Here is a 25,146-nt window from a genome sequence, read left to right on the forward strand (position 1 = left end):
ACATATTAATACTTCCTGCTATGAGGTGTCTGGTGCTCAGCATCTTCTTGGATTACATCATTATATTAACTACTCAAGTTTTCTAAGGATTAAAAGACTTAGTTTGGACTTTAGAAGACAACATGGGAATGATTCAACAGTCCAGGGGCAAGCCCAGTCAGTTCCAATAATCTCTTCAAGCAAGTCAAATATTTAAGTTGGAAGTACAGGCATTTATTGTGGTAAGGAATTTGGTCTGGACTGGGATTTCACAGCTGGTTTTGGTCTCTTTGATCTTGGACCAAATGCTAGCCCTCAGTGCCCCAGGCTTGGAGGCAACTCGGAGAGGCCACCTCTGAATCTTAGTCTTCACTGAAATATGCTGCTCTCTGAGAAGTGGAAATGAAGCTTCCCATGGGGCTGGACTTTGCATACCCACATTCCTGCCTTTCCCCTCCTATCTTTCTCATTTCCTCTTTGCATGGCCAGGCAAGGGGCAGCATCTTTTATGCTGTGCCTGAAGTTACTCATGGGCTGACTGGCTAGTGGGTTCTTGCCTCTCATTACAGATAAGATACTGAAAGTGTTTTCCCTTTGTGGGGCTATGCTGGGGACGTGAAAGTTAATGTCCACGTAAAACTTGTAAGATGCCATATCTGGGGACCTCTGCCTCAATCAAACAGGACTAAAAGTGATCAGTGTATTAAAACACCTAAAGGAGATCACTGAGACAAGGTGGCAGTATGTGGTTTGGTTTCCTCTGCATACTACTGCTAGAAACAGCTTATAGAAATCAGCTTTTCTAGCTTACTGGCATACTTCTTTTTTAGTGCTTAAATTGATATGTTTTTCTACAGCCAAAAAGCTCACATGAGACATTCAAATGTGGGATGTGCCTACTGCACAGCATCAGGTGATTCAGAGTAACCTTGTGTCAGAAGCAAAAGCAGAAAAACTTTGATCTGGTGGCTTGTCCTCTACTGTGTACTGTAGCTAACGCATCATGGTTTGGTGGCTGGTGTCTGCACCACATCCTAGGGTGCAAAGATGACAGGCTCATGGAGGTTTGAATCCATTCCTGTAAAGGACAGAGAGGCTTTCAAGGGACCTCTTCTCTCTCAGATTCCACTCAGGATGGTGACTGAAACAGGGACTGGCTCGCTGCAGAAGACCTGGGGAAGCAAGGCAGAGATCAAGAACGTGAAACACAGGATTATCGGTTTAATCAGTGTTCCTGCTAGTCTGTTTGAGCAAGGCACCATAAAAACCAGTGCCATAAAACACAATGCCCTGCCGTAGTTTCAGAACTTCCTCAAAGTAAGTGCCTTGTGTTTGCTTCCCTCAGCCTGCCTACATGCAGAAAATGACTCACACCCCTTCTGTCCCACAGTGAGACCTAGTGAGACCTAGAGGTTCTGCTCCTTGCCAAGGTGAACTATAGTTATGGCAAGCACTGACTCTTTATTGCTTGGATTTGATCCATGTGTCGTTTTTCCAGCTCATTCACCACACACTCCATAATAAAGGATGGGCAGCACCCTCACTTTGCTGTTATCCCTTCCCTTCTCCAGGGCAGTCATGCCCAGGAAAACACCCACATCTTTCTTATTCAATAAGCAGGGAAGCTGTCAAAATGTGCAATGAGGAAGTAACATGTTCCATATGCATGAAATGACACTGGGCTTCCTGAAGACAGCAGTGGACAACATCCCAGCCCACCTGGCCTTTGCACCACTAACACTGCCATTTTGTACTGCCAGGCAAGGCTCTATCCAGCAAAGTCTGGGATGCAGAAGTTACTGGCATTTTAAAAAGGGGGGTAATTTGCTTCCTCAGCTGAACTTTTTCTGTGACAACATATTCTGTGTTACTCAGTATTTTTTAGGTTAGGACCAGAGATCTTTAGGAAAACAATGCCATCCAGCCCAGCTGACTTGCGACTAACCCAATAATAAGTGAAACATTAAGAATGATGTTGAAGGTGTTAAGGTGAATTGGGCTTTTCTAGGCTTAAAGGCTACTCCTGTAGCATCCTAAAGCCCCAGTTCTTCCTGTTCAGACAGGATGGACAAAAGATGCTGTCTGTAAGTGTTGCTAATTCCCCAGTATCATGCTGGTGAGGAGATTTTCCCGTACAGGACTCCCTCTCTTCTGCCACTAGAGAAAGGTGGCATGAGCCCATAAAACTCTTCACTGTTACTCTGGATTCCATTGCTCTATAAATGGCAATTAAAATTCATGAACTTGACTGTTCGGAGACAAGGAGAACGAAAACTGGTGATTTCTCAGACATAGGGTAGAAACCTGGGTGATCCGCGAGCTCTGTTGACTATCTTCCTGTTATGACGAGATCTGCTACTACCACACTTAGTGGTAGTAAAAACAAATTAGTTTGGATATCTTGAGGAAATAGCAGACAGACAAGAGATGAGATACTCTTTTTTTCTCCTGTGCTAATAAATTTACAAGCCAAAGAAGTGGAAAGATAAACAGGAAGAAAGATTCACAAGCTGCATTGTTCACCTTGATAATGTTAAAAACCTCCAGATCAATAAGTGCAAAAGTAGAATATGCATCTATTGGCACAACTTGCAAGGAAATTGGATGTGTGCTCGTAGGTACTAATGGCTGCCAGGAGGCAGGTTCAGATCTTTCAGCTGTCATACTCAGGATTAAAACTGATGGATAGAGCTAGCATCTGTTAGAAGGTGAAATGAATGGGTAAAAAGAAGTCCAAGCTTTGTTATACAGAGGTAGCTGGAAACAGGAGAAATGCTACGAGAATAAATCTGACCCCAGTGGCAGAACCAACTCAAAATGCTGGAAGATCTCTCAGCAAATGGCTGACAGTGCTTAATTTTAAGGGTTATTTGCAATAATGATGGAATGAAAAGGCAGGGAAGGTGAAAATCCGCAGTGATCATGGCCTTCAGAGGGAGCAGAGAGAATGGGCTCCTTGAGGCACTGGGCTGGCTGGGCAGGCAGGACTGGAAACTGAGCAAGGAAACTGCTCCTGTATTTTCCTGCTGTGCAGGGGCTCTGTGAATAGAGAAGATCACACTGTGGAAATATCCTCTTCACTCCCACAGCACACCAGCAAAGCTCAGAATGTGTAGGTCAACACCTAAGCTGAAAGGTGGAAATTGGATTTTCTTCCAAAACTGTAGCTGAGAGACTAAACTTCATTCCTTATACACTTTTTTTTCAAAGGTTTGAAAGCATCTAAGGGCAGACATCTCCAGGCTGCTCTGCTTCCTTTTGAACTGCTGCTGGTACTGCTGTTAGGACATCCTCTAGCTGTGTGCCAGCAACCTGCAGCTATACCATATATATACCAGTATATCTCATGCTTTTTGTTAGGAAAAATGAGAACCAATACAGAGTCTTATCTGTGGTCTTAGTGTTGATGTGCAGAGTTTCTTTGTAGCTGTTTCAATAGGCAACAATAGGACAGCAATGTGGCTTTTCAATGCAAAAAGGCACCGTATTTCATTATATAAAATGTCAGCTCACAGAGAGCAACATCACTTGACATAACCATACTTCAGTGTTCAGAATCAAGCAATGCTTTATAAAATGCAGATTATGGTCCAAAAGACATTCTTCAGAATAGGCGGAAAGAGTTTACCCTGAGGGGGAAAATGTTGAGAATTAAAAGAATATTGGGGAAAATAGTTGTTGAATTAAGATCAGCTCAGCAGACTTACAAGTTCTACCATTCCCATTGTAAGAAATGGACCCTTGTTCAGTTTACTGAGGTATTTGGGAGCAAATAAATAATTTTCTTGCTTCTCTGCCTCTGTACTTACTAAGTTCAGCACAACACAGGACTCTTTCAGCACTGGCACTGAGAACAACAACCCGGGACTCACATCTCAGCTACAGCAAGTACCAAGTCAAGGTTTCCCTGGGATATTGTTCTCCATGGTAGGTGCTCTGGAGCAAGTCTGACTTTCTGCAGGACCTCTGAGCTGTGAAACAAATTCCAGAAGTGATTAGGTGAAAGTGAATTTGGCCTTCTAAAGGAAAACCTGCAGTCTTTTACTTTACAGAAAGCCTTGCTAGAGGAATGATCTCATTTGCATTATCCTTCAGTTCAGCTCAGCAACAAAAAACTCACTTGACCTTATCTTGAGAACATTTTCTTTGTTTGAGTAGGACGCTGTAACCAGGACTCCATGAAGGCCATCCAGGAACCTGTTACCAATACCCATTTTATGTAGAAGGAGCTCAGATTTTCTGGAATTGGGTATGAGAACTGAAGGCAAGCTGATTAAAAGGTACACTGTGTAGATATTTCCTGTGATGCTGCTTTAGTGATCTGTGTTCCAGTTTTAATCATGATTCTATTGCTGTGTAACCACAGACAGAGCTCTTCTGTGAGATCTTGGTCAACTCCACATGCTTTCCCAAAGTGTGGTGGGATGTGATTTTGGTTTGTGGATCATGCAGGGTGTCCCTCACCATTATGATGACCTTAAAACAAAGTAATGTAAATGCAAGGCTAGAAGATCCCTATTTAGTCATCATACCATGCTGTGTCAAGGTCCAGTACAGTAGAATCTTGTACTGCCACAGGAACTGTACTGGACCAGGCCACAGCATGGCAGGAGGACCAAATAGGGATGTTCCAGCCTTGCATTTAACCCAACCTGGGAGAAAGATAGCACAGCCTCTGGAGGCGAACAACACGGACCTCCAATGACACAGCCCCTGCATGCACTCATATGAGAGGAAGTCTCTGGGCTCTGTATTTCCTAAGTGTAACTTATATGTACACGTATGCATTACTTAAGTGTAAACACATCCCTCTCTCTGCCCACACACTTGCATGCTCACTCTCTTGTAGAGAAGCCTTTTAGAGAAATGAACATGCTAATAAAATGCCAGCTTGTTGGACAGCAAAGACAAATAAATGCTGGTTGCAGAATAATTACACTGGCAAATTGCTTGTTTAATGTTATCATTAGTAAAACTGTAGCAATACAGGAAAAAAAAGGAAAAAAAAAAAGAAAAAAAAAGGGAGAGAAAACCAGGACCTCAAAATAAGTTTTGGAAATGTAAATACAGCAATAGTTCTGTGAATTGTGGTAATTACAGAATGGTGGGGAAAGAAGGACAGCTTTAAACTCTTCCTGGGGTTCTCTTGCATGCAAGTTGCTCTTTGACTTCAGTCTATTACTGAAGTCACCAAGTAGCACTTGCAGAATTGGGAACTAAATGTATAATTACAAACCCCATGAAGCAAAAGAAACCATCAATTTTAACCTCCCTGGCACAGAGACTATTATTTCAAGAACAGTAACAATTAGCACATCTCTTATTTTTTAATTCAAGTTACAATAACAGTTCAGTGTATAGATTCCTTACATCACTGGATGTGCAACGGGAGACCAGCACAAATACTCCTGTGAGGTGGTAAAATCATATTGAGTTTTCCCATCCACCTCTATATCTTGAAAGCACAACTCAAAGGTACCTGACCTGCACGACTCTTCATACACCCTTTTATTGACTTTATGGCTCACAGAGAAAATGGCAATGCTGCTGGAGCTGGGCTGGTTCAAAGGAAGAGCATGGTAAAGCACTGTGCCGTTTATGCAGTGAGGTTTTATAAATGTCATTCCTAGCAAATCTGTAAATTTTTCAGGGTATAAATCATTTTTCCCTCCAAAGGGTTTGGAGTGCAATGCCATGCTTTAACCATGAGGTAAATTAAAGTTAGCTTGTTCAAATGAGTTTACTTTCTTAGGGATGAGGTGGCACACTTTAAGTAATTTGATTCAAGTAAGGGCAAGAAACTTAGTTGTAGGTCTTCACAGCAGTCAAATTAACTTCCTCTCCCTTTTGCTCTAGTTCATACAAGCGTTCAACTCTACCACCAAAGTGGCAAGTTCATTTCTAGAACAACCTACTGGCTCAGCAACTAATTGTAAGTTAAAAACAAGGTGTGGTAGCTGAGTTCAGTTCAAAACCATAAAAGTACTTAATTTCCCTGAGCACTAGTATTTACTTGCAGGTCCCACACCGTGAATTTTCTTTAATATTGAAAAAAATTGTCTTTATGGCCCTTATTTTCTGAAGTGTAAAAGGAAAACATTTATGTTTCTATAATGAGAGTATGGGAGTTTAATTCTGTGATGTCAGACTAAGTAGCATTACTTTAGCTCCTGTACAGTTGAGTGATTTTACTATAATAGTTTCTCATAATAAAGTTTTTATCTGTAATACATAGGGGATAGAGAGACTGACAGAGCTGTAATCTTTCGTTCAGAAGCATGTTGTTAAATAAACAGGGACCAAGTGAAAATATAATTCCGAAAGGAAGATAAAGATGGCCTGATATAAGGCTGAAATAAGACATGTCACCATTTCTAGCAAAAGATGCTAGCTCTGAAAATGATGCCACATATTAAGAAGACATGTCACAAGAAGTCGACTTCAAATTTATACTACAAGGCCTAGAATTTATTTGTTTGTGGCAAAAGTCTTCATACAATACAAGAGTTTTGCATAGCCCCTACTCTTGCTGCTGTCATTTGCTGTTTATGCAGCTCTGTGTGTGCTGAGCACTGGGAACGTTTATGAAGACTAAAGCCCTGCCCCCAAACCCTCACCATTGACTAGACCACAGAATGAACAAACATGTTCTCCTGGTTTCACAGCTGCCTGCGTGTACATGCAAAGCTCCTTCATGTGTATTGAGGCAAACAAAGCCTGGAACAGCTTCAGCATGGATGGTAGCTTCTAGTGGAGCTGCTAACCACTCATCAGGACACACTGAAATTAGTGCCTTCTTCCTGCTCTCTCCCAAAACTCCTGAGCTGTCTTTTCCATGACCTTTTAAGCCTGTATGATCATCAGTGAATGAAAGGCAAATATGCTGGTGCTCCTGAGCTGTACCCTAACCCATCACTGTTACCATGCAATGCCAAGAAAATTTTAACTCTGCAGTAAGATTTTATATTGCTATAAGTTATCACCGGGTTTAATATGCTCATAGCTGTATACCTCACGCCACCCAGTCACATCAAATGATAGAATCATCATAGAATCACAGAATAGTTTGGGTCGAAGGGACCTTAAAGCTCATCCACCCCCCTGCCATGGGCAGGGACACCTTCCACTAGATGAGATTGCTCCAAGCCCTGTTCAACCTGGCCTTGAACACTGACAGGGATGGGGCAGCCACAGCTTCTCTGGGCAACCTGTGCCAGCCCCTCAGCACCCTCACAGTAAAGAACATCTCCCTAATATCTAATCTAAATCTACCCTCTTTCAGTTTAAAGATAATCATTGCATTTTTCCTGGGTCCACATGTGTGATTGTACATTCTGGAAAACAACCTGGGGAAACTATGGCAGAGAAGAGATTCAGAGCAGCCCTGCTTAGAAGGACTTGGGGATGCTGTCAGTGAGAAACTTAACATGCCAGCAGTGTGCGCTTGCAGCCCAGAAAGCCAACCATATCCTGGGCTGCTTCAAAAGGAGCGTGACCAGCAGGTCGAAGGAGGTGATCCTGCCCCTTTGCTCTTGTGAGACCTCACCTGGAGTATTGTGTGCCGTTCTGGTGTCCTCAACATAAAAAGGACATGGAACTGTTGGAACAAGTCCAGAGGAGGGCCATGAGGATGATCAGGGGACTGGAGCACCTCCCATATGAAGATAGGCTGAGAAAGTTGGGGCTGTTCAGCCTGGAGAAGAGAAGGCTGTGTGGAGACCTCATAGCAGCCTGCCAGTATCTGAAGGGGGCCTATAGGGATGCTGGGGAGGGACTCTTCATTAGGGACTGTAGTGATGCGACAAGGGGTAACAGGTTAAAACTTAAAACAGGGGAAGTTTAGCTTGGATATAAGGAGGAAGTTTTTTTCCTGTAAGGGTGGTGAGGCACTTGAATGGGTTGCCCAGGGAAGCTGTGAATGCTCCATCCCTGGTGGTGTTCAAGTCCAGGTTGGACAGAGTCGTGGGTGACATGGTTTAGGGTGAGGTGTCCCTGCCCATGGCAGGGGGGTTGGAACTTGATCATCTTAAGGTCCTTTCCAATGCTAACTATTATATGGCTCGATGATTGCAGAAGTGATTCATAACTCACTAGCAGGTAATGGTGGGAGGAGTAGCAGATTGGCTGCTGTGTTTTATGGCACTTCACCTACAAGAGACCCTCTTTTTGAAGGAGCTCATTCCTCCGGGCATGAGGAACATCCAAGGGCCTCAGGGCACTTCAGTGACCTCAGATACCAGCCTGAAGGGTGTCACCCCCATTTTGAGCCTGCCTTGCCCAGCTGGTGGCATGCTGAAGGCTCTGGTGGGGGGCAAAGCTAGTCGCAGGGACCAACACCCAAACAGCCCCACATGGAAGGGATGTGTTCTGCCAGAGCGGCTTGTCCCCGCCGAAGGGGCCGCAGCCCATCCACCGCACTGACGAAACACGCCTCAAGCTGCCTCACCCCTCTACGGGCCCTGCGGCCCCTTTAAGCTGCTACGATGGGCATCACGTGGTGCTCGCTGCCTCCCGGGCGGCGGTGTAGTCCCTTGACCGGGGTGGTAACGCCGGCCGGCGAGGGTAACGGCGCCGGAGGGGACTACAATTCCCAGCTTGCACCGCGGGGACGGATGAGCTCACCGGCAGCGCCTAAGCGGGCCTCGCAGTGAACGACAGGAGTTGTAGTTCCTCCTGCCATAGAACCTAAGGGTTGTGGGCGGCGCGAGAACTGCACATCCCAGCATGCTCCGCGGCGCGGGTTCCCGTCAGCGCAAGGGGGAGCCCCCCGACGTAAAGGGGGATCACTTTCCCCTTGTGTCCGCCATATTGGACGGTAACTCTGGTCAGCGGCGCTGGGGCCGAAGGAGTCCCCGTTGCCGTGACAGTCGGTGCTCTCTGCTCCGAGACCCCCGGGGTGGACCGTGCCCCGGCCCTGCCCGTCCCCTCCGCTCCCGTGCGCTCTCGGCGGCCCCGGGCTCCTTCCCCTCCTTCCCCTCCCCGCTCCCTCCTCCCTTGCCCGGGTGTCAGGCACGATGAGTCCGGCCGACGCCAAACGCGGAGCCAAGCGCCGGAAGAACAAGCGGGGCGGCGGCCTCAGCAGCACCGGCGGGCAGGGCCCCAGCGGCGGCGGAGGTGCTGGCGGCCTGGGCAAGGCCGGGGCGGCGGCGGGAGCGGCCCCTCTGAGGGCTGCGACCCAGGCGGCCGCCGCCTCACCGAGCGCGGTGGGCGGCCTGCTGGCAGCGTCGGCCGCCGGCAACGGAGCCCTGGGCGGCGCCGGGGCCGCGGCGGGACATAGTGAGGTGAGGGGGGGGCCGGGGCCGGGGCGGGCGGCGGTGACATCCCGCTGCGGCGGGCCCGGCACACACCCACGCGGGCGGCGGAGGTAGCCGGGAGGAGGGTGGGGGGCTGCCGCCGCATCATCCGCTCACTCCCTCGGCCCTTATCGGTGGGTGCGGACCCCGGGGCCTCGGCGGGGCGGGGGAGCCGAGTGCTGGGCCCCTGGCAGCGGCGGGGGGCCGCGGTGTGGCGGGGCGGTGGGGCTGGGCAGTGTCCGCCGCTCCCCACCCTTTGTGGGGGAAGGGCAGCGCCGGCTGTTAGGGGTTGTGTCGTCCTGAGGCTTCTGAAATCCCCGCAGGAGCCAGCTCCAGGGTCCCCATCCCCGGGGGTCTTAGGGCTCGGGCCCCACCTTGGTGAGGGAGGTGTAACAAATAGGTAGACAGGCCTTGAAAAAGCAGAAATGCAGCGTTGTATGTCCTATCCCCCCCCCGTTTCCGTTAATATTGAGCCCTTTTTGCAGTAGACAACTTCATTAAACATAAGAGGTTCATTATAGCTTGGGCTGTGGTTTGCACTCTGGTGCCTCAGAATAATTTAGATCTGTTACGTTCTTTCATAGTATGGTGAAATTTATTGGGAGCAGATTGTGTGGTTTAATTGGTCTTTTTCTTAATGAAAAATTGCTCAGGGATTAGGCCTTTAGACAGGTATCCTGCTGGCTCCAGTGACAGAAGGGTAAATAAGTTTAAGTTCCTTTCTCTCAAAGGTTACCTCAGTTTTTTTGTTATCTGTGCAGAGCTTGCATTTAGGCGTCATATTTACAAAAGCATTTCCTGCTGACAGCATCTTCAGACTTCCACGTGTATGTCATACAGCCTGCTCTGTTTCCTCTCGCACTCTCAGAAACTTGTGCACGTGAGAGGGAAATAGAAGAAATGGCTTTTGTGTTGTAAAGGGTCTGAAATATGATGTAAAAAATGGTTGGGCTTTTTTTTTTTTTTTTTAATCTCCATGTAATTTTGTACCTATTTTGATAGGTCAGCAAGTAATTCGATGATTGTAGATTTTTTTTTTTTGTTTCTCCTGCTCTTTACAACTTGTCTTTCCACTGTTTTATACTTGGTTACCCAAAATCCACAGTGTTGTAGATTAACCATTTCTGTGTATGTCCTCTAATCTGACACTGACTTCAGGCATAATTTCCTTTGGGGACAGTAGCCCTTACGTGATTCACATATCCAGAAGAACAATGTGCATAATGGTGAAGAGGTGTGCAAGTTTTTATTTGTAACTGTCTTCTGGTTAAACCTTTTGCAGGAAGATGCATCTTGTTTTATATCTTAGACTGTAAGCTTTTCCAGGACCAGGTTCCTTGGTATTGTTGGGATAAACATGATAATGCCAAGAGAAGACAAGCAGTGGAGTGATACGCAGAATGGGACATTGATATGATTGAAATAGTGAGGTCTCCACTATTTTTATATTTTGATGTTTGTATCTTGTGGTTAGGTGTAGCCTAGGACTTTAGTTCTAACCTGATGACACTCTACCAGAAATTCATCTTTGAAGGGCAACATCACTGCTTGTCTCCGTATTTTGTGTTTCTTCTTTCGTTCACACTATGTAGTGCCTAACAAAATTTCTCAGTCTTCACGAGTCTGCACTTAGAAAGCATAAGTCATGTCTCCAAAATTAAATACAGTATTAAAGTACCAAATTTCTGAGAAATTACATGTACTGGTATATTATTCATACTCTCATAAGCATACACAGCATGTTATTTTGAATACATTTGTAACTTTGTCTTAATTGATTTTTTGCTTGTACTCTTAATGTGTTTGCAATTTGTCAGATGTTTCCATTTCACTTTAGTGTGGTTCAAGTGATTCTGAAGACTGATGGGTAAATGGAGAATTAAGTTAGTTAAGGTGGAATAAACCTCCAACTTATTTAATCAAATGATAAATAAACATCTTAGAATTAGATTTTGAGGATGGATAAATCCCTGTGCTCAGTTTCTGAAAAGTAAACACTTATACTCTGTAATACTCCTTTAAAGTTGGTGTTACTTTCTCCATACTGGTTTCAGTGACCTTTTTCTTGACATTTTCATTAATAATGAAAATTTTCCAGCACTGGTGACATATGAAAGTTGCCAGTGCTTAAAAGTTAACTGATAATTTTGTTTCAAAGATGAAAGCAAAGGTGAAATCTTAAAGCATCATTACATGACTGTTACATGAAAATGGAATCTCCTTAATGGTTAATAATTTGCTAGTTAAGGGTACGTGGTCAAAACAAGACTTAGTTCTTTGAGTGAAAGACTCAAAGAGTTGAGAAGAAAACTGTATTTTACATGGCTGATCACTTCTAAATTAGGTGCAGTATTTATTTTCGCTGGATGGAGAGTAAGCAATGCATTAGTAGTTGTAAAGTAGTAACCAGAGTTGCTTTACTTTAATCTTACACAGAATATTGTAAAGTTCCTGTTAGTGGGTAGGAGAACTTACCAGCCAATTCTCTTGGCCAAATCTGTATTTTTAATCTCTGAAAATACAAAATATAAAACCCCCATTAATTTAATATTTGCGGCACAGCACAATGTTTTCTAATTGTTACCATGCTCTCTGTTTCCAGCTTTTGTCACTTCCCTGGTTTTAGGGCATCCACTCTGGATGTAGTGGTCACATCCTTCTTCTACTAATGTTCTATTAGATACTTTTCCAAAACTTGTCTAAAATAAAATGAAAGAAGATGTTTAAGGAATAATACTGTTTGCACTTTGTATTCTTGTGTGTCAATAATTGCCCAGCATCAGGTATACTTTTAACATGCTTTAAACAACAGGTTGAACAGTTTTAAAATTATTATGGTTGAAACTAAAAGCACACCTGCCAGTACTGAAGTTCTAGCTAAGTCTCTGAGAGCTAACAAATATACTTTGTGGATGTTATATATCTTATTTGAAGTTTTCTTAAGACTTTAGGCTAAGTTCTGCATCAGAGCACATGTTTAGTCTTGTTCTGGGATGCCAGTGGGCAACTCCTAATGGAATCTTCCTGGAAGCTATATTGCCCCATGCACATGCTTTGTAGCATCCAGATTCATCCTCTCTAGCACTGTCAGATGTTTTAGAATGATAGTGAAATTAAGGATGCTTTGGCAGTGTTTCAGTGCAAGGGAATATCTTGGTTTTTTAAACCTGTAACTGCTTCAACTTTAACTGGAATTGGAAACTAATTAATTTAGTTGTGTGGTGTTACTGCAGGACTTCCCTAGTTTTATTTTTTTCCTTACAGAACTGTTCACAGCAATGTTATGAAGAGTCAAGTATCCTTTAAATAAGTCATTTGTAACAAAATAAATATTTTGAAGTTTAACATATATATTTAAACAAATAGGTCTTGTTTTCTGTTATGTTTTGGATTTTTTGTGGGTTTTTTAATTTATTTTGGGGATTTTGTGTTGTGTGGGGTTTTTTTGTTGTTGTTTGTTTTTTTAATCAATGATGCATTGCATCAGGCCTTCATAACTTGATCCCATCACTTTTTGACTGATGGTTGGCTTATTGATACAGTGAGATGCATTTGATTATCAGTCACTGCATAACTCATATATTGTAGTAAAATTGGCTGTTGCTTAACGTGTTCAGGCACTTTGGAGTGAAGAGTTGTCTACCAGTGGCTGATCAGCTACAGTAGTAGTTTTTGTTATAGGCCTGACTGGTCTTGTGTTATTAAGGGGAATAATTTAGTAGCCATTTTACAATTCTCTCACTTGCTTTTTTCAAAGTATTGTCTGTCAAGTGTACTAATGTATTAACTCTCCTTACAGTTGAGAACTGTATGTTTCAGAATTGTCATAAAATATTTCACTGGATTATTTATTATGAGATACTCCTTTCTAAACAGAGATTCTGTACATAGCAGACCATACATTGCTACCTTGTAGACCAGTTTTTTCAGCAGCTTTGTAGTTCATTACATTTTACTGATATCTGTGCTTGATTTGTTGTTTAAGATTTTCCCTTTCCTCTCTTCCCCCTCCATGATTCAAATATCCAGAAGAAAGAGTGTACAAAAGCAGAGCTTTGTCAGGAACTCAGAATGCCAGCAAACAGCTAGTTTTTGTACTTCTGTAGTACTTTTATAGGGCCCCCTCCTCTTCAGAAGCAAAGTTTACCCAATTTTTGTCAAGGCTCAGGTAAACTAGATAAATTCCAATACTTAAAATACATTTTTAACTTCTACTGTTCAGGCTGAGGAAGCAGGTATATCTAAACACGTGGTGAAAAATAAGTCTCTTGGCAGTCTAGTAACACATGTATTCCTCTTACTACATGCAGTTCAGTCTTTCTTGTTTTTAAACAGGCATGCAGTCCCTTCCCTGGAGAACTTATGCTCTGCTTGGCTTTTTAATAAAAGGGGATGTAACAGAATGTGCTGAAGCTATTAGGACTGGGTTTAGGTGGTATGGTTAACTCACTTATTTAGGAAGAGAGTCAATTGTGGTTTAAATGAATCTACCTAGAGCATTTCAAACTTTAAACCAAGCTTAATAGTTGCATAACATTCACATTAATAGCTCTTTCTTGGCTTCTTCCCGTGATCAGTTAAGGTATTTTTCAGCTAATAGAGTTGAGACCACAGGCACTGTGTTAGTGGTACCTTTAGGTCTTGTAATACTGCTCCTGGGAAGTGTGTGCCTGTGTGTACTCATGACCTTGACGTATATCCAAACCCTGAGTGCTCCATTTCTCCCCACCTCCTGCACCTGCTGTACCATGGTCAATTGATAATGAGAATAATCGTTTGTGAATTGTTAAATGAAACATGTGAAAAGTGCATTCAAAAAAATGGTGTTTGGTTCATCAGTGTCTGATCTGCACTAGCAAAGTATCCTCTTATGGCTTTGCTATGAAATATTCGATTCGGTGTGAATGCAAAGGATTTGTTTTGTTTGGTTGGTTGTGTTTTTTTCCCCCTTGCTGTATTGGTTGCAAAATGGTTGAGAGAGAATGAGAGAGAGATAAATATTTTGCTCTAAAAAACACTGTGACTCCCTTCCCCTCAACACTTCTGTTTCCTGACTGTGAAGACGAAACCCTGTTGATTTGGAACTAGATTAATATGTAAAGATAGTTCTGAAACATGTGAAATGTGTGAAATTTCTCACATTGATGAGAATGTTCATGTCTTATATAGTTCTTATCCTGCGTCTTTTTGATCGCAAAGGAATACCTGAAGCTTCATCTGCTATTTAATTTAATATCACTGTATTTTGGTGATGTTTGGCATTTGGTGGTATTTGGCGTTTATCCTTTCTAGTAGTATCCCACCTTGAGGGGAGCCCTCAGATCCTTTCTGACACAGCCTGTGTCAGGAAGTAATCCAGGCTTATTCTCTTCCCCTTGTCTGGCAAGGAATGATGAGTGGATGTGGAAATTCAATTCGCTGGTGTTTGATGCCTACAAGACTAATGTTTAGTCCCTTATGTATGTGTAGTGAGTGTGCTCCTTAACAAATACAGGCCTGCTGAAGATGTGTTGTGGAGAAGTTATTAGGAGAGGTAACTGGGAATCGAACTTGCTTTGCTTAGGATGTAAAGGGCTTCATGGATGTGCTAGGCAGTGTTTCAGGTTTGTGTGGATCTGGCTAATCAGAGATTTAATATTTGTTTGTGCTCCTTCCCTGGTGGGAAGGGAGGTCATATATCCCATTTTATTAAGGTAATGAAAGCAGTTCCTACGTTTTCCTTTCTTGTCATAACTTTTATTTTAATAGCAACTGAGATAGCTTTGGACTGCTTTGTTTTGAAAAAGAGTATACGATATGTGAAATTTTCCTAGGATAATTAAACAGAAGGAACAAACTAAGTTGAATGGATAGAAGAATGCTGCAGTTGAGGATATAAGCAGAGAAAGAGAACTTATCTACAAGTTCAGAATTTCTTGTGCTGCAAATGATTTCACCTGGGACATGACATTTATGATGCTGCTCTTAATGTTATTATGGGAACTGTCCAAATTGAGACTTGTCTGAGAATGCAGTAAAATAAATATGCCATTACTTTTTTTTGACATGAGAGCTACTTAATTTTATATTGTAAAAATTCAAGGCAGCCGATGACATTATTGACCTTTACCTCCTACCCATGTGAGGAAACACACCAGGAATGTTATTAAATATAGGTCTGAGCAACATGGTAATTTTCTTGAAGTATATTTTTTTTTTCTATTTTTTTTAAATCACAGAATGTACAGCTTTAGTGGTGCAGAAGTTACGCTGAGCTCTGGTTTATGAAGTGTATTTTAGGGAAAAAAACAGCGGGGCTGCTTGTGAGTTTGTTTGAGGCTGTTGAACTGAAATTGTTCAAGTTGGACCAGTGATAGTGCTGGAGAGAAACTTTGAGTGTGAACTTTAACCATGTTCTTAAATAATCAACTTACCATGTGTCACACAAGCTGCAGATGTAGTTCTCTCCATCTCAAAATTCTTGGTGATAGAAGACGGTCAGACATCTGAGAGGGAGGCAGTCCTGTTCTGCTGCTCTGTGGAGTGGTCATATCTCTCCACTCTTCATAAAATGAAGTTCTGAATGCCTTTTGTACAAGCTGGGTGCCCAGAGTTGGATAGTACTAAAAATTTCTGTATGAGGCCGTGCTTAGCTTCTACTTGCCTATTCAGTTGTGGCTTCTTCCTTTTAATAATAAAGAAACCAGCCCAAAGCTGAAGCTTGGAAGGGTTGAGAGGAGTGGCCCCATGTCATTTCTTAAAACTCAAAGAATAACTTTGCTCATTTGTAGGGAGGAAATGAAAAGATTGATTCCATTGTGCATTTCTCAGAAGAGAAGCTCTGGGTATTTCCATAAAATACTATGACATAGTGTCTCTTCTCAGGCTTAGAGAAATCGAACTGAGCACTCTACAAATGCCTTTGTAGTGTTACATAGGTAAAATGTCACAAAGGTAAGGTCCCATGAGCAGTAGCTCTTCACAGAAGTCATCCTTTAACACACTGATCTATTGAACTGGTTTGAAGTAGCTTTGTCAAGTGTTTGCTTCTGAAGGCAGCTTCAAAAACATGAGACCACAGTCATCCAGATAAATAATTAAGTTTTTAGAGGGTTGCGGAAGTCAGTATTTTGAAGTCCAGAGTTGTAGCGCCTTGATCTGGAGCAGACTTGTCAGCCACAGCATCAGGGTTTTAGGGATTCTCTTATGGTCTCATCTTCTACTTGTGGCTGTGGGAGCTGTGGCGAGGCAGAGGCAGAAGCCCTGAGCTGCAATAGACAGCAAGGACTAATGTCAGGGAGTGTCCATGGCTGGCAATTGCTCTTAGAAAAAGCTGGGGATTTAATTTTATTTTTTTAACTGCTTTGGCAGCAGTTCAGTGATCTGCGTTGAGCTGTGAACAGATGGAGGATGTGATCAGCTGTTGGGGCAGTGTTTGCTGCTCTAAATAGCTGTTCCTTGTCTTCTCCAGGAAAAGTTAGCAGGCGGGATAGAAGTGCCCAGCTGGCAGCCTAGGGGACTTCACTGTACTAGATCTAAATTTTCACATGTCCATCTTTATTCTTCTAGCTACTAATTATGCCTAGGTGTCAGAAGTGTTAGTTTAGTCATAGTTTGCATTGCAGTGTCAGCTTTGCTCACTTTGATCTGTAATTTAGTTGTTGCTCTTTTTGGAAGTAACAGCTTTTCTGCATAAAACCAAACACTGTAGAGAACTGGGCAGTGGTTGGTTTATGTCCCAAATCTGTGAATATGCTGAAGAGGTAAGCTTTCTAAAGATTGTGCAAAAATATATGCACCACTGTCATATAGAGCTGTAGTGACTGACACTAAATATTATATGGTTAAATAGTGAGTAAAAACAGTACTTGAGCTGTAAAAATCTGAAGGGCTCTATGGGCCCATAATTGTCTGTAGTTTCTTGAGTTAGGAATATAAACACTGGCAAGTTAATTCTATGCCAAGGCTTTTAAGTATTTAGGCTTCTGTGGACAGCAATGAAATAATTAAGAGGAGTTTTTGTGTGGTTATCCTTTTACCTCCCCCTTAAGGTCTTGTTTAGGATATCTGTAAACATAGCAGCACTAACTGCTGAACTTATTCCCAAAAGAGGGTGTTGTAAAGGGTAAAGGGCAGAGGTAGGCATGTTCCTCTACAGCATCAGAAGCTAAAGGAGGTTTACAGTAATGGGAAACTCATTTAGTTATAGCACTCAGAAAGCTGTTGGGAAGAGGGGCAAATGCATATGGCATGTTGTGTTAGGACTATCCATCTTCTGAGCCAGCTTTCATCTAAAATTGGTCATTTAAGCTAATACACGATCTGGATTCATGGTGGACTTAACATAGGTGTGTGCAGGCATGGCTGTCTTGCTTCAGCCAGAGCTGGTGCATAATAACCCGGAATTAGTGTTCAGCCATGTCCATCAGATGTTCTCCTGTACCACCACCAACTACTTAGGAGTTATAAACCTGGGTATTTACCAACTGAACCAACATCTGAGCAAGACCCTGAAACAGCACCTGGATATACTTTGTATGTAGCCAAGTACTGCTTTCTCATGGACTGCTTGTCTTTGGTCTACTTTTATTCTCTCCATTTGTCAGAAGAAACAGGTGGCAGTTACTGATCTGGTAGTTTAAGAGAAGTCTGTGGTCAGCAAATAAGGATGGGCTTTTCAGAGGAACAGAACAATACTAAAATGCCTTTTTCTTTTTTCTTGGAGGATGTAGGAGATGAGTTAATGTGGATGAGGGGAGAAAAAGCTGTAAAAGACCAAGCATTATTGCTGTTAAGGAAACATGCTTAGCCTTTTGAAATGGGAAAGTAAGTTAATGAAAGACAGGCACTTTAACAAACTAACTGAGCATGACATTATGTAAACTTTTTTTTTTTTCAACTTGGCTAAAAAGTTTTCATCGTGTCCTTCATGAGTTTTCAGTGTCTGTCATTAGTGACATCTAAAACAAACTTAATTACATCAGCATTGTAAGGTGAGGGAAAGATAAGAAGGCTGTCAGTTGAATCTTAAATCTATTAATGTCTATTAATGCAAGCCATGACACTCTAAAATCTATGTATTTCTTTATTAGGGCCTATCCCATTGTGGGTAGTGCTGAAATTTGTTGGAAACTATTAAATGTAATGTACACATGATGTACTTCAAAGTGCTGTAAGGATCTACCTTGACTCCTGTTGTGCTCTAAGCTTTGTGCTGTCAGACTGCATCAATGACAGCTCATTACAAACAAAAGAAGTGGCTTTAGGCGGGAGTGCCTGACTTGAATGCTCTCTGCCACCCACTTCTCTTAGAGGTTTTTCTCAGAGAGAGAACTAGTGCAAACAGCTGTACGTTGATGTGATTGGAGCCAGTACACTAATTGTGGGCACTGCAAAATTTTGGATTGATTTTAGAATCATAGAATAGTTAGGGTTGGAAATGACCTTAAGATCATCCAGTTCCAAACCCCCTGCAGGGGCAGGAACACCTCACACTAAACCATGTCACCTAAGGCTTTGTCCAACCTGGCCTTGAAGAGTGCCAGGGATGGAGCACTCACAGCCTCCCTGGGCAACCCATTCCAGTGCCTCACCACCCTAAGGGGAAAGAATTTCCTCCTTATATCCAATCTAAACTTCCCCTGTTTAAGTTTCAACCCATTACCCCATGTCCTGTCACTACAGTTCCAGCATCCCTATAGGCCCCTTCAGATACTGGAAGGCTGCTATAAGGTCTCCATGCAGCCTTCTCCAGGCTGAACAGTCCCAACTTTCTCAGCTTGGGACTAAAGTAATTTTGCTTTTAAACTAAGATGGTCCTTTGTGTGTGTTTGTGGGTCTTTTTTGTTTGTCTGGTTGGTTTGGTTTTGGGGGGTTATCGTGATGGTGTTTTTCTGTGTACAGAAATAGGAGCTATAGCTTGCGGAGCAGAACTCATCCACAGCTGAGAAGGAAGTACTACCACTACAAGGGTAGTGCAGCTGTTTTCTAATATTAAGTGGTTTTTTTCCATTTATTTAGGTGCAAAAAACCAAAGTGTGATTTAACAATACCTTGAGTTAACATGTTTTCATAGACAGACTTTGGTTAGTTTGTGAATATTACAAGAGGTTACTGCACCTCTCTCAAGCTCTATAACCCTATAAAGCGCTATAGTTGACTGTTTCAAACTTGTTGTAGGGAGCGTTTCACAGATGGATGTGAGGCTCTGAATTTGAATAACACTGTTGACTGGCGCAAGCCCAGAGACACTGTCATGAACAGATGCATGACTGGGAATATGTGTGTGCATGCTCATACGTGTGTGTGCATGTATCCAAGCTTTTGAAAACATGGCATTTTTGAATGTAGATTAATGAGGTTGTTATATAAGTGTAGACATGAAGTAAATACTTTGTATGTGTGGACGTACATTTTGTTTGGATTAGTAGAACAGGTACGTATGTGTTGAGGCTCTTGGACAAAAGTAACTGAGCAAATGTTTAAAGGCTCTTCACCACACTGGGTCTTGTAGTGAACCTAGTCATTGGGAACAGAGGAGTTTGTTTTAAAAGGCAATTCTGAGGCACAGGACAGTTCTGTCAGCCTTTAGTGTTTAATTGGTGCTGGAGTTAATGACCAAAAGATTTCTTAATTGCCATAATGCTTCCAGGCTGCTTATCTTCAATAAGCTGCTGCCACAACAGATGGCAAGTTAGTGTTTTAGCTGGGGTTCACTAGAAGTTTTTCATCACTTTATGTTAATGACCGTAAGTTATCTATGTGGCCATAGATAATGTGGAGTTGAAACCAGATCTTCACTGGAATAGGCTTCAGATGAATTAAGGTTTTATTTTGTCACTCAACAAAAGATGTAACACTCCTTTACTGTCAGAAGAAACTTTGCAGTTTTATCTGTGGGATCATCTTTATTTCATCTTGACTGCTTTCTTCTGGTTACTCCCAAGATTCATCTCTATTAGACTGTCATTCTCTGCTGCTTTTCAGGGAGTCTGCATGGAATTGTAGTGGTGTTTACTGTGATTTGAGGCAGTAGCAAACTAAAGCAGAGTGGTTTGGAGGGGGTTATTTGGGGTATTTTTATTTTGGGTTGTTTTTTTTGTTAGTGTCATAACTGGCTAAGAGTCTGAACCATGTGATTAAATGTGGACAAAATTAAACTTCCATAATTTTCAGGTATATATTGCTTAAATAAAAGATTCTTTTTCTCTCCTGAAAACAGGCTACCATACTTGTACAGTATCCTCCACTTAGCTATAAATTTGAAACCTTACGTAGGAGGAGGAGGAACTTTGTACGGAGGAACATTGCATAGTAACTAAGTTAAATATTAATTATTATTTAATGTTTTCAGAAGTGCTGTCATTGGCAACCCAGCTTTCTGCTTTTTAGAACCATCGGGAAATCATGACACTTAATCACACATACTTTGAATATTATTTAGACTGCTTGTTGCATCCTTGTTAAACTTCATGGCTGTATCTTATGTCTTCATAGGAAGAATCAAGAGGAATATGTTTTGTCACTTTATAAAGTAATATTGAGCCTATACTCTCATTTTTAATCAGGTAAAAAAATCTAGTAAGGTATAGGGATTGTTCTGATCCCCAGGAATGTGTTAAAACATTACTAGTAATGGCCTGTGGGAATTTATTCCTTAAGTGCAAGAAGAGCTTTCAGTAGAAGCCGGAATGAGTGCTTGGCTTGTGACTAAGGACACAGAAATGTAAGTTTGAAGGCAGTTCTGAAACAAACTGGAGTCAGCAGGTTGCACCTAATGATGTTACCTGTTAGAGAGGTTGTTTCAGCCTCATAGTCAATAAGTATTTCTGACGATTTGACAACTCAGCAGTGAAAGCTTGTAGTAATCCGTATCTGTTTTCTGTGAAAGCCTTATGGGATCCTAAGCAGTGCTAGGACCTGCTTTATACTGAAGACACTAAAAATATATTTTAAAGTTATTCCCACTTCTGTTAATATTTGTGATTATCTTGAAAGTCAGCATCCGCATCATTAGCATTTTCCGTTAAGTCTTGGCTTGGTGAAACAGCTGCTACATAGTATGCAATGTTATATAATATGAGGATACTGATCTGATTGCCCTAATACTAAAAAATCATTCCCAAATAATTGTATTTTTACATTTTAATTGTTTTCCCACGTTAAGGATGAATTCTTCCGAAAAGATTTTCTGTGGCTTGACTCATGTATTTCCTTCTTCTTGTAGCAGGAAGTCAGTCTTCACGGTTTTATTTTGCTTCCATTGTTCTAAATTTGACACTTCTGCTGCAGATACATTCTTTTGTATAGTTTGCTTGAATAATTTAACTTTCTGAAGCTACATGCAAAGGGGATTATTTAACTCATGATTGGCTAAAGAAGTTGATGCAGAGGACTCTATCAATGCTTTCAAGGCTTTGTAGTTATGACTAGTAAATTGTTAGTGTCAGTGTCTTCATCTTTTTCACCGAACTGGATATTTTGTAAGGGGGCTGTCTATGACATGAGAGAGTTTTCATAAATAAAGGAATAATCTATTAATAAATGTTAGTACAGGGAAGAGTTACATCTGGTGATTATTTCTTTTGTAGGTGTCTCTGCTTAGTGGGGTTTACTGGGGTTTAGTGAGCACGAATCCCTTTTGTTAAACCATGGGAGGATCACTGGAAGAAGATGTCTTCAGGCACCTGTTGTGTCTGACCCTCCAGTACATGGCAGTCCTTCCTTTCCTCTGAAGCAAAATTCGATCGACATCAGTGAACAGGGAAGATGATGGTAGCTTCTCATTCTGGCAAGCCAGACATCCTGATCTAGTTGGCCTACTTGTAAGCCTATCCAATGTAATTTCCTTTCAACTTCACTGTGACACTGGTGGCAAAGGCATAAAGAACGGCTGTTGTGTTCCACCACTCCTGGGTGGATTTCTCCTTCTCACTGGGCTTTTTCCCCTATCTTCCTAATCACACCTGTACATTTATGAGGCAGAGCATGCACTTGGGTGACCGGTGAGGAAGCACTGAACAGACAGGTGGTCTGAGCACAGAGGTGTATTGAAGTTGGGTAGCTACCAGGGAAGTTTTTGCTTTGTGGCACTGTTTTTTTTTTCCCTTTTGTGAAATGCCTTGGGAAGACTCCACTGATTACGGAGCTTTTTATCTTCATTTAAAATAGTAATGGACAACAGTACTGACTAGTATCTACCTTGATGCGAGGCACCGGCACAGGTTACCCAAAGAAGTAGTAAATGCTCCATCTCTGGCACTGTTCAAGGCCAGGGTGGACAGATCCTTGGGTGACATGATCTAGTGTGAGGCATCCCTGCCCATGGCAGGGGGTTGGAACTGGATGATCTTAAGGACTTTCCAACTCAAACCCTTCTGATTTGTGTGAAAACTACAATTAATTTTCTTTAATACTGTTTTGGGTTTTTTTCCTAATTTTTTTTTTTAATTATTTTGTAATTGTGCTCAGGGAAGCAGAGACAAATCCAGCCTGTCATCTTTCAGAGCTCTGCTCATAACCATGCTAATTTAACTGTGCTTGCTTTACCTCACTTAAATCTCGTGCTATCCAAGTAGCCAGGCTTGCAGCTACTCTGTGATAGCTACTTACTTACTCTCTGCAAAAATGCTCTGCTGCAATCTTGCTGAAACACCTGTCTTTAAATTTCATGTTCCAAAGGTATCCTTGTTGAATAGGTCATACTTCTTGGGCTCTTTAACAAGAAAAAGAACCTGATGTTTTATTCTTGTCAAGGTACTTGTTTACTGCAACAGCTGCTTTTTTTAAATTAGACTCTCATTCTTAGCACGTATGCTGGGTCTCTGGTAGTTCTTTGGTTTCTTCTGCACTTCTAAAACTTTGAAGTTCAGTAGCAGAGCTAAATGTAATATTCCAGAATCTCTTATCAGTGCTGTAAAATCTTAAAGTTTCATTCCATATATATATTTTTTTTAAATCACATTCTTTTGCCCTTCTGGCCAGTGGAGACAGCGCTGATACTTTTGTCACTTGTTTGTCTGACCTGCTCTTAAAATGACCTTGAGGATGGAGACTCCTCAGCCTCACCAAGCAGTCTATCTTTGTCCTTAAAACTTTGCTGTTAGTTTTCTGTTGCACAGAAAAATCTCACTTGCTGCATTTTTTTTGCTTGTTATGTTTGCTGGGGATACAGAGGACTGACTGCCTCTCTTTGGTGTATCTGTAAGCTTGGTGTCCCCAGGTCTTCCAGCCTTTCCTGGCAGGTAATACTGGCTACATCTGGTAGTTGTTCTCTTGTGGCTTTTCTCCAACTGTTCCTGTCTGGTTTGAAGACCTGTGTTCAGAATGATTTGCAGTTGTTCCTCTGAGACTTACTGGAGCAGTATTAGGTGGAAGGATTATGTCATGTGTCACATAAGCTATACATCCCAAGGTAGCATTAGCTTTTTTCCAGCTGTCTGACCTTGTTGACTCCTCTTTTGCATATAGTCACCTGTGTCTCTTTGGAAATACTTGGTAGTTCTAGTAAAATCTTTCTTTTTAGTTTGTCTATGAGAAAATCTCAGTAATTAAGACTGTCACAAATGTTAATCAAATAAATCATGACATTTATTCTTTCTCCCCTGTTTAACTGTCATGGAAGAAAGTTGTGGTTTGACATGGCTCATTTTTGACAAATCCAGGGTGGCTGTTCCTCATCTCCATATCATCTAAGTGCTTAAAAAGACTTGTTTGAATATGTTTAAGTTCTCTGGGAGCTGAAGACAAGCCAGGATTATTCCTCAGGTGTTTCTTTCTTTCATTGTCCCTTTTGTCTCCCTCAGTTTTGGTGGTTGGTTTTTTTTTTGTTTTTTTTTGTTTTGGGGGTGAGGTTGTGTATTTGATTTAAGAAAGCTTATAGGGCTTGTGTTTTTCCAAGCTTCTGATCTCAGGCATGCTCCATGAGTTTCAAAGATAGGATTATTGGTTTTGAGACAGCTCAGAGGATTTCCTGAGCAATTTGGCTGAATGTTATCAGATCCAGCCAACTTGGAAAAAAATGTAATTATGGCTATTTCCAAAAATAGGCTGTGCCTGGGTTGGTGTTTTTACCGATTTATTTGTGCTTATTTTGCTAGTCACCTGCTTGCAGTTGATCTCTTTAGTGAAGACTTGTTCTTTGTTCGGGCAAATTAATAAAGAACAAGAAATGAACTTGTTCTTTAATCTGCTTGCCCTCTTCATTCAGTAATGAACAAATTCTCAGTAATAGTAGTGTACTGATAGGATGATTTCTTAGCTGTCTCAAGCTGTTTTGTGCAAATTACTTCATTTTTTCCCTGTAGCCTTTTTCATTGATTCTCTTGCCATTGTTGTATTTGTTAATCCCTTTCTGTTTGTGTTTTCTGAGTCGTTGTTCTCTTGCTATGTTTTTGAATCTCTTGCTGTGCTTGGTTTTCTTGAACTTGTTTCTATTGTATCATTTGAGAATTAGCTTTTCCATGCCTTAGTCTTGCCTTCTGTGAACTATTATTTAATGATGTTAAATCTGTCTCTTGCTGTTCTTCCTTTCTTTCTGTCTTAAGTAACCATTGATTTGATGGTCCACTTCCAGTGAAACTGTGTCTCATTGTTTACTGTCAAACACTTCTTTCTTGCTGGCTGCAGCTAAAGGAAGAGTCTGTGGTTGCTTTCTATGTTTTAAAAAAGTAAGTTCCTTGAACCCTTGCTGGAGTTCTGCTACATTCAGTTCTCAGTAGGTGCCTAGGTTCTTAGTATTTCCATGTAACAAAAAGTCCTGTGCTTTTCTTCACTCTTCTGCCTGCTCAGAAAAGTCATCATCTCTCTGTCCACAGTTTTGGATGGTTTGCAGTAAGCTTGCAGTTAGATAGCACTTATGTGCTTTACCTCCTTATATTATTTGCAGACTTCCAAG

General features: G+C 41.8%; 1 protein-coding gene across 2 annotated transcripts in view; it reads left to right on the forward strand.

Annotated features, from left to right (window-relative positions):
* Nucleotides 1-8,735: 8,735 nt before the first annotated feature.
* FAM193A (family with sequence similarity 193 member A) overlaps nt 8,736-25,146 on the forward strand; it is a 79,197-nt gene continuing 62,786 nt past the window's right edge. For both annotated transcript variants that reach the window (XM_061376016.1, XM_061376017.1), the window contains exon 1: nt 8,736-9,260. In XM_061376016.1, the coding sequence (XP_061232000.1) occupies nt 8,994-9,260 (267 nt within the window). In that variant the 5' untranslated portion in view covers nt 8,736-8,993. The remainder of the gene's footprint in view (nt 9,261-25,146) is intronic.

Source organism: Neopsephotus bourkii, unplaced genomic scaffold (assembly GCF_033783945.1).
Source record: "Neopsephotus bourkii isolate Nb327-2 ecotype Australia unplaced genomic scaffold, CSIRO-AGI_Nbou_v1 NB_1686, whole genome shotgun sequence".
NCBI lineage: Eukaryota > Metazoa > Chordata > Aves > Psittaciformes > Psittacidae > Neopsephotus > Neopsephotus bourkii.